Below are 14277 nucleotides of genomic sequence, written 5' to 3'. Positions count from 1 at the left end.
AGGGTGGAGTGGCTCTCACTGCAGCGTCCATTCAGATGTGAACCAGCAATACTCAGTTGTGAAAACAAGCCAAAGATAACCAGAGTGAAACTTCAACACTTCTGTTCTGCCAGGAACAACATCATAACCAATGCTTCAGGATTATGAGGTAAAACAAAATAATAATTTGAGGAAGAACAAAAAGCGATGCAGAGGTTGAAAGGAACAATTAAAACAGTTGGGGAACTTAACCAACAGGAAAAGCTATGGCAGAAGGAAAGCAGCTAAACTGAGATTTGTCACAGGGCTTGACACACCTGTGGCCCTCAGCATTTATCCCACTGTCGTCTTGGCACAACCAAGGCAGTGAGGGCTGTGGTAGTGGCACAAGTTGTTTTGGAGATCACAGCAGGTCTGGGAACAGGCAGACATGTGTCCTCACCATTTCTCTTCTGTGGAGCTTGTTCTATCCTCTGCTCTGCTGTCTGACATCTGCTGCCCAGCCCTGTACAGCATCCTTATACACGAGGTGATCCACTTCTTATTCCTTTTCTGAGTGCTGGGAGTGCCCCTGGAATTTCCAGAGTGAAGGAATAAGGTCTGTGTGGGGTGTACCCTGTCACATGGACAGGTCATACCTGGAAGGCATCTCTTGTTTTCAGAGCAGTTGGGAAAGGATTGCTAATAGCTCTCCTTACGCAACAGAATATTCACCCACTTAGTTCATTACTTATTAGCTCCAGGCAGGGACATGGCAGATTTGTTAATAGCAATGGTCAAATCCTTAGGGTGTGCAGCAGTAATGGAGGAGAAAGCATTTAATAAAGAGCCATCACTTGACCCTGTCATTGTCCATGGAATATGGACCATATTGTTGAATTCTTTTCCTGTCATCTACCACTTCTTAAAAGTACGTCTTGCTCAGGAGCTTCAGCTTCTCTTTGAACACATATGAAAGCACATCTATTCTTCTTTTGGATCAGATATGTAGTACCATGACCAGCTATTTCTGTACAAATATATTTGAAACCTCCCCTAAGTTCTGCCAATCCTGATGGTCCTGTGCTGGAAGGACCATGTTTTATAGGAAATAAAAGATTTTACTGTGCCTCAAGCTATCCCCCAGGTGGTTTATTCTCTTTTTCTAAGTAGTATTTTGGTGTCTGATGATCAGTAAAAAGTTTGGTTTCTTCTATTTTGCATTCTCATACCATTAGACTGCTGACTGGAGAGACCTTACAAAAGCTGCTAAACAGCTTGCTTAAAAAAAAAATAAAAAATCCGATTTTTGTACAGGCTGACCTGCTGCCGATTTTTTCTTTTTGAGGAACTCAGCTTCTTTTAGTGGTCTCCCAATGCATCTCTGTGTTTTAATCACAGCTTCTTACTAGCTTATCCTTCTGCAATATGTCTTCCAGATTACCTTCTCTTCCCTCTGTTTTTATTTCCTTTTGGATGTTGGGCTGTATCTGTCCTTTCTTCTGTCCATCTCAGTAGTTCCTTTATTCCTTTCTTATAAGCTACATAATTTGACTCTTGTAAAACTTGCCTGTCTTGCATACATAAGAGATGTGTGTGTATGATGCAGAATGAAGAGCCTGCAAATGTGCAGGATGCAATATTCTAAGTGAAATCCTATCAGCTGTTTTTAATATACTTTCCTTTGTCAGCTAGAGTTTCCTTTTCTAGTCACACCGATCTTAATGTTGTTCACATTGAAGTAAGTAGCTGGAGTAGGTGAAAGTGTAGGGGGAGATGTTTCTTCCATATCCAGTATCTGTACAGTAGTCAAGGTCAGTTATGGCCCTTTCTAGGAACTCCCTCTGCATTTAATGAGACGGGAGTTGAATAATCAGAATTATTTTTTTTTAATAGTGACAAATATCCATGATCTCTTGTTTCTGGACTAGCTTAAGACAGTCTTTGAGAATGGGTATTTTATTTGCCTATCTTCTCTCATTGAGGATTCTGTTTATTTTACTCAAGTCGATCTACCCATTTTTTAACCAGCAGCCCTTATTATAGTTGTCCTATCCCCAGACTGGCCTAGATTCTCTCTGGAAAATTGTTTTTACCTACTTAGAGGTGTCTTGGAACAAGGGCATGTGGCGTACTTCCCTGCCATGCTGTGTATGCTGGGTTACTGTGGCACTACTTGAATCTTCAGGAGCAACAAACTGTAAGGTGTAGCATTAGACCTTGGCATGGCACTCCCAGGTTTCTCTGGGCATTTGGCATGCCCTTTTTCATGGAAAGTCTGTCTGAAGTGTGGAGAAATGCTGTAGTGGAAATGCAGGGGTGCTGTGTATGCCAATAGTAAGGCTATAATAGATAAGGAGAGACAGTAAGCTTAAGTTACTGGAGAAGAGGTAGACTGAGGCCCATATGTGGATTTTACTTCCACCAGTGTAAATCTGGACCAGAAACACTGTTTAAAAATAAATAAAATTCACTGAAGAATTTTGCAGGTAAAGATGGGGGAACAGGATCCAGCTGTGCAATGGGACCAAGAAGGGCAATTTCTTACGTTTGTAAGTGGTATTTTTAAAATGTGTATTTCAGGATGTTGCAGCTCCACAGGAATTCTGTTTCCATCAGTGACTGAGGGTTAAAAGAAGCTATGACTTTTATTTGAATTACTCTCCCATGATTTTTCCACTACTTAATTGATGGACAATTAGATATCCCAGGACGATGAATGAATTGACCTCATCTGTGTGACAGTTCTGACCTGTGATTTGTGCTATGTAAATATTTGATATCCTCTTTGTGAAGGACCCTGTTCACAGTAACTGTAGCTTCACTAGAAATGTTCAGAAAGCAATGCACATCCATGATAGAAAGATCAGAAATGATGATTGTCCTTGGATATGTGTTTGAATGCATAGTAACATTGTGACTTTGACAGCTCAGTAATGCAACCAAGTAAAAACACTTGTGCCATGCCAGCCCTGAGATGGCAGAAGAAGAGCTTTGCCTTAATACATGAGAGGGCAGCTCCCTGTACACCATGTTTCCCCTTAGTCTTCCCATCTCAGTTTCATGGCCTCCAGGAATCTTGCCCTGAAATGAGCACATGTCTGCAGTAAGGGTGTTCAGGGTGTTAATTCCCACGCACACAGGCAGGGTTGTACAACCACCGTATGTTACAGAGATGAGGCCCCCCAGCCCTGCCTGTTTTAGAAAAGAGAACACAAAAAGTGCAGTGAAGTATTTCTGACGTGCAGCTAAGCCTGGAAAGTTCTTGGCTGTTGCCTTCCTTGCTTCCGTGCTGCTTACTCACTGGCCACAGTACTTCAAAGCCTCATGTGGGAATTTTTCCCTAGCTGTGCAATTAACTGTCTCCCTTGAGCTTTCCGTGGTGCTTTGTGTGGAGTGAGTGTACCAACAAATCATGGTGTAGATGCCAAAGGGACCCTGTGGGTTACAGTAGTGGCCCAGCTTTTTCCATGCTGCACTTAGACAAAGGTCGACAGCAAGTTCTTCAGAGGAGCGGTGCAGTGACAACCCCAGGATGCAAATTTTGGAGTTGCATGTTGAAAAGGGCTGGGGGCAGATGGTTTCCTAATGTCAAGCAGTGGAATCTGTAGTTTACTTCTGCCTTGAAGTAGTAGGTCATGGGGGCCAAGCCCCAGCTTTACTGCCTCTTCTTGGAGCCTTGCTGCAGAAGGGTGGGTGTGTAGATAAGACTTTACTCCCATTTGGAGGATGATGATTCCACTTCCAAATTCTGAACCAGAATCTGCCTCTTGTGTATTTTCTGCTGCCTAGCTGGGATATCTGTAGATAAAATTATTTATTAAAAATATAAATGACTGATATTTTGATGAGCTGTACTGAGCTTTTTGCCTTGGTTTTATCTTCTAGTTTTACCTGATACTGTCTTCACACAGCCTGTTCTATTCTCTATTCCCCTGTATTAGCAGCAAAGAAATACTTTTTGAGCATGTGGTTAACCTAGCTTTTGGCTTCTTTGATACTTGCTAATTTGAAATATTTTGGGGTGCTTATGCAATAATGCAACTGTATCATGGCATTTCCAATGACAGCATTGACCTCCTCAAGCTGCCTTTTCATAGCACTCTAGTGCATTGGTATTGCTGTCTGTACATTTTAATTTAATTAGGACAGTGGCTGTAATCACTATGGGAGAAACATGAACTTCCCCACTGTCTCCTTTCCCCTTCCCTTTGTGATGAACCATTGCACCACTGTGTTTGTTTATTTGCTTGAGTAAGGATTGAGGCATGGGAGGAGAGCCATCACCTGCCCCTGTGCAGGGAGGACAGGCTGGAGGGAGGAGTCAGGGAGGAACTGAACTTCACAAAATTGCTAAGGTTACTGTCACAATCTCTGCTTTCTGCCCAGGAAAGGAGATGTTAATCTTTTCCCAGTGCTGCTTTGCATAAGGTCCATTCCAGAGAGCTGTGTTTGTTTTAATTTCTCTAATTGCTGATAGTGTGCTGATTATGCTGCTATAGATTTGACGTGAATTGCTATATTAATGGGATCAAAAATTAGGAGATGTCTGCCATGGAAATTAAGAAGATGACAGCAGCTGGGGGAAGGGAGGGAAGTAGAGAATTGAATTCATACCCTGTTACTGTAGAGCTCTAGTTGGCTTCTTCTGGAGCCCAAGCCTTTGTCCCTGGCAGAAGTTGGAGTATGCAAACTAGAACACTGACCAAAGTCCCCAAATGTGCTATACAGCCCATCAGAGGCCCTGATTTCCTTCCTGCTCCCTATGTTATACCATGTAACTCATCTTATAGTGGTTTTCTGGACTTTCATATCCAGCTATGGTATTGCATACAAACCTCTCGTGAACAGTGCATCTATCTTCCTTCCCTTTCCTCTTCTCACTTTCTTTCCTAAGGGTTAATTTACTTGAATCTCCTGCTGTTTTCCCCTGTGCTGCTCTGTGGCTGGTTTGCTGTCGTTGCCCTGCTGGGTGCCCAGAGATTCAGAGCCTTCTAAATTTTTCCTTAAAACACATAATTTCCCCCCAACCACCCTTGTCTCTAAAGCCCTTTCCCGCCCTCTACTATACTCGAGCCACCTACTCCTAAGGAGGATCCACAGTAGGAAAACCAGACCCTCACAAGCTCCCCCTGGCTCATGGTCTCTTGGCCTATCTTTTCATTTCATGGCACAGGTACACCAGCATCCTGGGAGGCAAATGTATGTCAGCTTTCAGTCTCAGTTCCTTTCTCCCTATGTGGTGTCATTATGTGCAGTATAGGAGAAAGTTTTTATGCAGTGATTAGGGTCAGCTGCCTTTTCTGTCCAGCACAAGGTATTTGAAGACCACATTGGCTGTTTTAGTTTCCTGAAAACTGCTGCATAGGTATTGCATTTCTTTGCTTTACCAATTAAAAAAAGTAGTTTTACTATACCACCTATCCAGCTACTGAAATAATCATTGGGACAATAGAAGAGCTTGCTTAGCAGACTTTCTTGCCTATTTTATTTTCATTTCCACAAAAATATGTATATTCTTTTGTGCCTGCCGTCTGAGTGAACTTAGTAAAGGGACAAAAAGACTATCAGATTGCAAGGCTGTTGCTTTGGAGTTTAGAAAGGTGCAATTATATCAAAAGCCTGAAGCTATTTTTATTTGCAGCCTCCCTCATCCACAACTGTTAGACTTTTAAATTTAATTTTGATACTTTTTTTTTTTGTGTTAATGTTTTTATTTTAGCAACATGAATTATTTGTGTTCCTGACAGAGAAAATTCTGTTCAGGTAGATTTTGTCAGTAAAGGATGTACCCCAATTCTTCAAATGGAAATGATGTGATGTGAAAATGATGGCTTTGGGAGTCTAGTCACCTGTTAGATACATGCCTGCAACATAGTGATGGTCAGTACAGCTTTTGATTTAGACGGGATGGTTTGATCTATGGCATTATCAGTAGCTGAATATTTAGTAAAGAGAAAGAACCCATAGATTCTTTTGATTTTTAGCCATGTGTTTCAGCCTGTCTCTGCTCAGTTGGGCAGGTATGTCCTACTCACAGCAGTCCTGGCTGGCTGTCCAGGTGGCTCTCTTGGAGTACACTACCAGAGTAAACCCCATGGAGGGCCTTCCATCAAAATTGACTTCATGTAGCTCTTCAATTACTGTAAGCAACATGAAATTTTATGGTGAAACTTTCTTGACTCCCTGTGAGCTGAAGAAATCGATCAAAAATGATGACAGCAAGCAATATGCCGTCTGTTTTAGTCACCTCTTTGTGGCTACTGGCAAAATGCTCAGGAGTTTCTATTTTGAAGTGTTTTAGCTGGTAATTGTTTGGGGCTGAGCGTTTGGTCACTTACAGGCTTAGATGTTTATAGAGTCCCCTGGCAGGTGGTGAATATGGAATGTGGTAATACCGAGCTCTTTCTTAGCATTCATCTCCAAAAATCTCACAGGACCACATCAAATATATATTGATTTATTTATTTTACCAGTAGATTAAGCTGCAGCAAGGCTGTTTTCTCAAGAACACGGAAGGTTCATGCAGGTTCCACCAGCACTACCTATCCTTCCTCCCAAGCTGTGGCTTGAACAAATCTACCATTCTTGGCCTTAATACAAAGGGAAATATTAAACTTGACTAGTTAGGAAACGCTTTCAGAAAAATTCCTAGTAGCAGAGTATCTGGTTGCATAACCTTAGAAGCATGAGACACCAGCCATGTTTTTGTTTGATGGATTCCACAGAGAGAAGCACTGGCCAGCTCTGGAGCTGTGAAGATTAATGCAATCCGTTCTCAGTGGTGTGAGCACAATAGGTACCTCCTGGAAACATGACTCTAAAAAGCCTCAGAAAGCCTGGAGGAGTGCATGTGACCTTGTGCATTGACTGTGCAGGCTGGGCACTGCGTGTGGCTGAGCACAGAGCAGGGGCAGGTTGCAGAACTAGACTGGTGTTTGCAGTTCTGCTGCCAGACACGTTGCTGCTCCATGCTGCAAACAGGGATTAAACTAATTTTTTCCACAAGCCCAGTGTCTTGACCTCGCTGTGCCATTACCATTCCACACCTTTTGGAAATCTGTCCAGGACAGTTAAAGGGCAGCTCTTTCAGCATGCAATTGTTAAATGTATTGCCCTTGAGAGGCACACGCTGTCCTTTTTCAAGACAGCTTAACTCTGAAATTACTTAGCTCATTTGAGCTGTGCTCTTGCTGTAACTCAGGTTGTCTGTGTGTCTAATAAAAAGAAAAAGACTTACCTAATGTCTGTAAATTGCTTTGATATTTAGGCTAAAGGTGCTGACAGAAAAATGCAGGATTAGCAAGAGAGGGCATTTCAAAGGCACTAATAAGAATTGGAAAGCTAACTCCCCTTCGTGCCTTGTAAAATGCCTTCTGCAAATAGCAATTCACACAGTACTGTGGACATCCAAGATGTGTGGGAAAAGTAACTGCAGTTCCGTATCTTGTTTGGTGTTGGCTGCCTTGTCCTTATGAATACTAGGAAACAATTAATCAAATGTGTTTGTTTAAAACAGTAAACCTCAGTGAAACTGCCATGGCATAAATCAAGTTACGGTATGCCTTTAGGAGATTGATCAGTAAAGGCAGCACATACTGGAAGCGTAATGCCTTGGTTTGATACAGCACCTCCTGGATCTTGAGGGAAGTGGATGGGTTCTGGATTAAATTTCACTTTCCACCTGCTCTTGGGCAGTGAGGAGACCCTTTGAAGCCACTTTGTCTTTACAGTGGTGATTCAGTGAGCATGAAATGTGACCTGAGCTTGGACTGTATCCTACATTCTTCAGGAGGGAGGAAAAGGACTTTGGGTCTCCCACCTATCCTCTAGTGCCTGTTACCAGAGGCAGGCATCTGTGTGGCTGTGTTTCAGAAGTGTTCCTCTTTTTATAAATATCTCCCCGAACAAAGCGAGCAGCTGCAGTGTGGTTTGACTATCTGCGCTGTGGATCGCAGCAGGAAATGTTGGGATCTGCCTGGTCTCCCTCCCCTCTGGGGGTGCTGTGCACCAGGGTGAGAGGTGCACATGGGCACGGAGAGCCACACATCTGGAATGGCAAGCGTAGAGTTAGCTGATTTGGGATGGGAAAGAGTTGGGGAAATTGAAAACTGAATAATGCCTTGTAGCTCTACAGGTGCATCTTCCGTCGCATCACAGTGAACATCTCCATTTGGTAACTGCAAAAAACTGAATTCATCCAAGCTAATGGGTTGCTGTTGCCTGGACAGTGATTAATAGAAAGAAACTGAGTTTGTGGGAGACAGGAACATAAAACTGAACGATTTCACTTTAAAAAGTACTGAGCTGAGAGCTACAGGGGCCATGCTTGCAGAAATAACAAAGTGATGGTGGAGTGAAACAGACCTGTGTTCTCACTCTGTCTAAACCTATAATGGTTTGTTTTCTCATGCTGTCAGTCTTCTCTGCCGTATGACTGTAGGGTGTTGTGGTGGGTCTCCTGATGTTGAGGCTAAACTTCTGGTTCTGCCTGAGCTCCTGAGCAGCAAACAGTACCTTGTTAAAGAATGAGCTGAGCTTGCTTTGAAGTGGTGGCTGCAAGACTTTGTAGGTGTTCCCTTTATTTTTGCACGTCACCTAATCTGCCTGCAGAGTTTTTTGCAAACCTCCCCTTCCCTTTGGTGGCATTACATTACATTACGTTCTGCAGGTGCCTCTATCAGCCTCAGTATATTTTTCCTGTCTCATGGCTGTGATAATGCTGTGGTTTGTCATGGAAGCAATTACCTTCTCTTGGTCCAGCACCAAATTTGTTTTTTCCGTTTGCCGGAGATCAAGGTTGGGGTGAGAGGCTGCACTCGTACTGTCCTACAAATGCTCAGAAATTACAGTAGCTCCTTCTGCTTCTCTATGTGCATGGATGTAAATCCATGCTGTTTGCACTGGCATCGTTACATGTCAGTAGCATGGTTCTGGAGAAAAACATGCATTACCTTCCAGGAAGCATATGATAATGGATTTTTTAATGTTCCTGTAAAATTGTGGCTATGTTTATTTACAAAAGGGTATTTTTTGTACTGTGATTGGAGTACGTGATTGGACGCTTAGTATATGGAAGAATTTTCCCATCAGATAACATGAAGTTTCAGTCTTAGATTTCTCGTCAGGCATTTTCATAAGTAGAAACCAAACAGTGACAATTATGAAACTAATACAACATTCACAAGTTGCCCTTTAACTCTATTTGACTGCATTTGGTTGCAAGTTAAACTATTTCAAAGAAGGTAATAGTAACTTGTTTAGCAAAAACAAGAGTACTACGTTACTTGATGGTAAATAGAGTCTTTAGTGATGTGTTTTTCTGCAGCAATGACAAAAGTTGTTGATTAATGTCTTTAAAATGGTAGGAAGGAGTGTAGTGCTAAACACTTAGCTTGTTCAGATCATGACTGATTTGTTAGTGTAAGATTAAGTGTTTTTGGCACTTCAGTAGTACTCATGCACATATCATGGAGTTGCTGTTAGATTTTCACTGACATAAAGCCCTTGGAGTCTCTCCACTTGCATGTTGCTTCCCCTTTCCTCCCTTGGCAAATTTCTAAGAAATTTGGAAACTTCATGACTCTTTTGAAAATTAATTCTGCCACCCTAGAAGATGCTTGCCCCCCCCTTCAGCACAGAGCAGCGCTGGCCACCAGTGTTCTGTGTGTGCTCTGGAGCTCTCTGGGCAGCTGGTGCATCACTAGTGCTGCTCACATCACCAGGCACACACTTCCTTCCTTCCACCCACATCCACCTCCTCTGCCATGGTTTCATACCTCTGTTCCAAAGTTCACGTTGTCCTCTCTCTTTCTCTCCCCCCCACCCCACTTTCTTTTAACAGCAGGAAAGAATTTCGTTCACACCTCCAGCAAGCCCGGTACCAAATTACACTTCGTCACCACTACATGTCCCAGTGCCTCAAGCGATCAGGATGGAGGAAGACACCATCAGACTGCCAGCACACCTGCGTGAGTGTCAGCACGAGGCTGCTTAAGTTCTTGGACTGAGGAGGGGGCGGGGTGAGGAGTTATTTCTGGTTTTATGAAAGAGAGCAGGGAAGTCCCTGGATTTATACTTTTTTTTTTTTTTTTTAATGAGCTCTAGCTGGTTTGGTTTTCCTAGCTGTTGTTTTTAACTGAAGAAAATGACTCTTAAATACAGTATGTTGAATCTCCCCTCCCATCTCCTGTACACCTTGTCAAGCATTTGGCCTGTTTCTCATGACAGGCACAAATATGGAGAGTTTCTTTTGACAGGAAGTGCTATGCTTCCTTCCACTTTATTGGAATTGCTCGGTTACGTTCTGCAACACAAGGTCAGTTTCACCAGCTGTGGCAAGTGGAATGTGTTTGTGCTGTGGCTATTTTCAGATTCTGAGGGGTCTCAAATATTTGTGATGCCCAGGCTCTCTAGCCTAGAGCAAGAGTGCCAGAGGCAGTGGGAAAGGAGGAGGAATGAGCTTAGCTGAGTGCAAAAGGATGCTGCAAAGGAGGAAGAACATATCACTGACGTTGGAACAAAAACTGGAGCTGAGGGCGAGGTGAGAGCCAGGTATTTCCTTACTGAGAAGAGCTTGACAAATAGGAAAGGCCAAGGACTGTTGGCCAGTGAGAGGTGAATTGGGATGGGGACAAGAAGAGTGGAATTTTACTTTTTGGAGGGGAAGCAGTTCTGATGAAAATAAGATGTTTTAAGTAAACTTTTGTCAGGTGTTACATTCCTGGGCTACTTAAACAACAATGAACAAGAGGGCCAAGAGCAAACAAAACTTTGTGCTTTGCCCTCTGACAAACAGGTTTGAGATTTTGTGGGGGGGAAGAGGGGGAAGTCCATGTTTTATCACAAGACATTCTGATTCCTGTCCTCAGCTGTTTTCCACACATACTCTTTTTCTGGATGCAAACTGTGTTTAAAGCATTTCTGTTGTAGTCCTGTGCTCACTCCCTTGCTGGCCACTGAGTTACTCTGCCCTATGGTCACTCACTTCCATGCCGTGTCTCACGTGTCCTATGTGGCCCAGTTTTCTGTTCTTCCTGGTGGGAATGGGAGCTGCTGCAGTGTTTCTGACTGTGTCTGGTCCCTGCCTGAGCATCTGTGAGCTCCCAGGCCTGGGTTGCATGTGTGTGTGTGGCTGCTCAGCTGTTCCCCTGGGCTGGGGAGGACTTGGCTGCCACACTTACAAGACATTTCTATGCCTAGCCTAAAGTAGGCACAAAAAAACCCAACACAGGAGCAGTTTTTCTCCAACAGTGCTTCTCCCTACTGGTGCTGTTTATCCCCAGATCTTTTGGGTTTCTTCCTCATTGCAGAAGTTGGTACTGTTTATTTCTGCTGTGGGAGCCACTGTCTGTCCACTCCACAGCCAGGATCACAGCTGGATCTGCAGTTACTTACTGCCCTCCCCACTGTGTCTGGCAGATGCATAAAGCAGGGAGGCAGAGACTCTTGATACCAAAAGTGGTGGTACATATTGTACCTCCTTCCTTCCCATCAGCTAGCCAGCATGCTGGATAGTGTTGAATTTGTAAAGCTTCCTCTCAGTGAAGACTTCTTTCACAGTATTTTTAGAATATGATCCTACCTTTCACCTTGACTCTTGTTTTGGTTTTTCTGTTCTTTTGGTTAGCACATTTTTAAACTTGCAAGGCTTCTTTCCCTTCAGTATTTCCACACCAGTCTGACTTGTTGCAGTGTAAAAGCACAGATGATTAATCCTGAAATATCTGTGAAATAGCCTTCCATAAAGTTAGTGTCTGAGGTCATAAACAACATGAAACACATTTACATAGCCTTACTAATTGTAGTCAATGGCAGTGTAGTATTTTGTAGCTCGGTATGCAGTCAGTATTGACACAAAACACTGTTGTCAACCAACAGACCACCCAAACGCTGATAAAACCACTCTTTAAGTACATAGCTTCATAGCTAGGTCAGGAGCAGCCATTCTGAATTTCTAAAATGATCTCTGGTATTACTTTTGTTGGAAAACTTCATGCAGTAACTGCTGTGTCTAGGTCCAGTAACTGAGCTACAATAAGTGCAGAAAGATTTCTGCTCTTCATGTAAAAAAACTTAAGTGATGAGGAGGATATAAGGTCTCTAGATGTTCTTTTAATGCTTAATTATCTCCTTATTTGCCTTTTTTTAAAGTGCCCTATTTATAGTTTGAATTAGTCAAGCTTCAGTTTCCAACTATTAGATCTCATTATCGCCTTTCCTGCTAAATATTGTCGAAAGACTCCTCCTGATATAGGTGCTTTTAGATAGTCACTTCTTAACCTTTTCTTGGCTAAACTGGATAGGAAGAGAGGTTCTTAAGGCTGTCAGTCTTCCTGTTAAGCTTTCAGATTTCAAATTCTGTTTATATCACCTCTGCGAACTGTCTCCCACTTGAGACATACTTCTTAAAGTGAAGACAACAGAAATGAAGATGATGTTCCAGTAGTCTTGCTAATATGATGTATAGATATAACTCAGTTCCTTTAGGATTTCATGTCATGAGGTTTAAAGAGGTATTAATACAGGGTTTTTCAGTTTCTGCATGGACTCCTCTCATTTATTTTTTGTTTATTTGTTTATATTTAGAGATGTGTCTGAGGTACAGCTTTGATCTTAAATCCAAACTGCCTCAGAAGTCAGGCAAAGTAACTAATTTCTAGTTCAGGCTGTGTGTGAAGATTTGGTTTAGATCTGCAAAGTGTGAGGATTTTCTAGGTCTGAGATTTTGTTTGGTTCCATCCCTATGGTTGTTTTTGTGGAGCATAATAACTTCTTTCAGCCCTCACTCATTCCAGTACAACAGGGAGATGTGATAAATTCCTCCACTCACACAGAGTCAATAGGTTGTCAGGCCTCCACTCCTTCTGTTTCCATGACATTCTGATGGTGTTCAACAAAATCAAGGCAGGGTTCAGTCTCAACTCACATTTCTTCACTACCTATGATGTAGGTGCAGGTGACCCAAAGAGAGACCTAGAGACAAATGTTTCACATGGAACATGTAGAGCACTCTCTGGATTCAGGCAGTTTTATGCCTTCTGATAAGAAATTTCACTGTTTCTAATGTTCCAGAGCACCCTGAGAGCACCAACAGTAACAGTTTCAGAACAATAAGTAGAGCAATATCCTTTGGTGTGATAAATTATTTCTCAATGCTTAGTGAGCAAATGAGCCTCAGATAGGCTGAGCTGATTTTATCCAGAGACTGGAAAAAGAATTGCAGTTTGGAAGGGTAGAATGTTGACCTCTCTTTGATACAAGGTTTCTTCTTTTTGGTCAACAGAGCTAAAATTGTATAGACAAACACCTTTTTCTTGGGTCTTGTGAAAGTGCTTTCTCCTTCTCACACAACCTTTCATGTTTTAAGTAGCTGCTTTCTCCCCAGCCAGCCTATTGTATAGAAATGCAGTGTAATCAGTCTTAATTTTAAATCTCTGAGATAGTAAGAATCATTTCTGGATTAAACATACCTTTCTCTGGTGCTGCACTTCTCTGTAAGGGACTTTTGTCCTCTACTTTTAAATGTACTTGTCTGCCTGACATCCACTAGAAACAGTGTATTGGGGGCATTGTTAACAAAATATCTATGGGGGGCATATACTTTGCTACATTTCCTGTATGTAGTCAGAAAATAGTTGCCCTTTGTCCCTGGTGTATCTGCCACGGTAGTTTTGCAGCATATATGATCTCCACTAGACTACACTAATGTCATGTAGAAGGAGTGTTTGGTAAATGGACGTTTTTTACTGAGAAGTGAAGATAAGCAAGTTCAGCTCACACACAAGGTGCTGCACTTGGTGATTTTTGGGACCTTGGACACCTTGTTTTAGATCCCCCACTGTAAAATGAAAAAACCCCACGAGTGCAAAGACTCTTAAATGTTTTGAAAAATAAAACTGGCCAGGTATTGTGATAATGAAAAATGTAGAGATAGGTGGAAGTCCTCTGGAACTATTTACATACCCCTTATCTCTGGGGAAGCACTCCATTTTGCCACAGAGAAAGTTAGTGGGGTTTTGTGGTGGGGGTCTGTATTTTTTAAAATTTCATTTTATTCTTTCTCTCATCTGGTAAAATATTATTAGCTACTTATTTTATGCTATGGCCAATACCTTGTAGTAAAAAATTCTAGGAACTGGATAGAGGATACAGCATGTAAGAGATGGCTATGAGAACCCTTCCCTGTGTCTATTAATATGCTCTGAATTATGGAGAAAACAGCTTTTACCTTTTTTGTAATACACAAGATTAAAATAAGGTGGTTTGCCTGCTAAAACAGCAACTATAAATGTATGCTACAGGCTTCATTGTTTTCTT

General features: G+C 42.2%; 1 protein-coding gene across 4 annotated transcripts in view; it reads left to right on the top strand.

The window, feature by feature from the left end:
* The window catches only part of ETV6 (ETS variant transcription factor 6), a 129516-nt gene that overhangs the window by 34891 nt on the left and 80348 nt on the right, over positions 1–14277 (top strand). For 3 of the 4 annotated variants that reach the window (XM_014880552.2, XM_088164841.1, XM_088164840.1), the window contains exon 2: positions 9803–9929. In XM_014880552.2, coding sequence (XP_014736038.1) covers positions 9803–9929 — 127 coding nt within the window. The remainder of the gene's footprint in view (positions 1–9802; positions 9930–14277) is intronic. The other variant, XM_014880562.2, reaches the window with a different exon arrangement.

The sequence above is a fragment of the Sturnus vulgaris genome, chromosome 5 (genome assembly GCF_052056855.1).
Source record: "Sturnus vulgaris isolate bStuVul1 chromosome 5, bStuVul1.hap1, whole genome shotgun sequence".
NCBI lineage: Eukaryota > Metazoa > Chordata > Aves > Passeriformes > Sturnidae > Sturnus > Sturnus vulgaris.
This window is presented reverse-complemented; position numbering and strand designations above follow the sequence as displayed.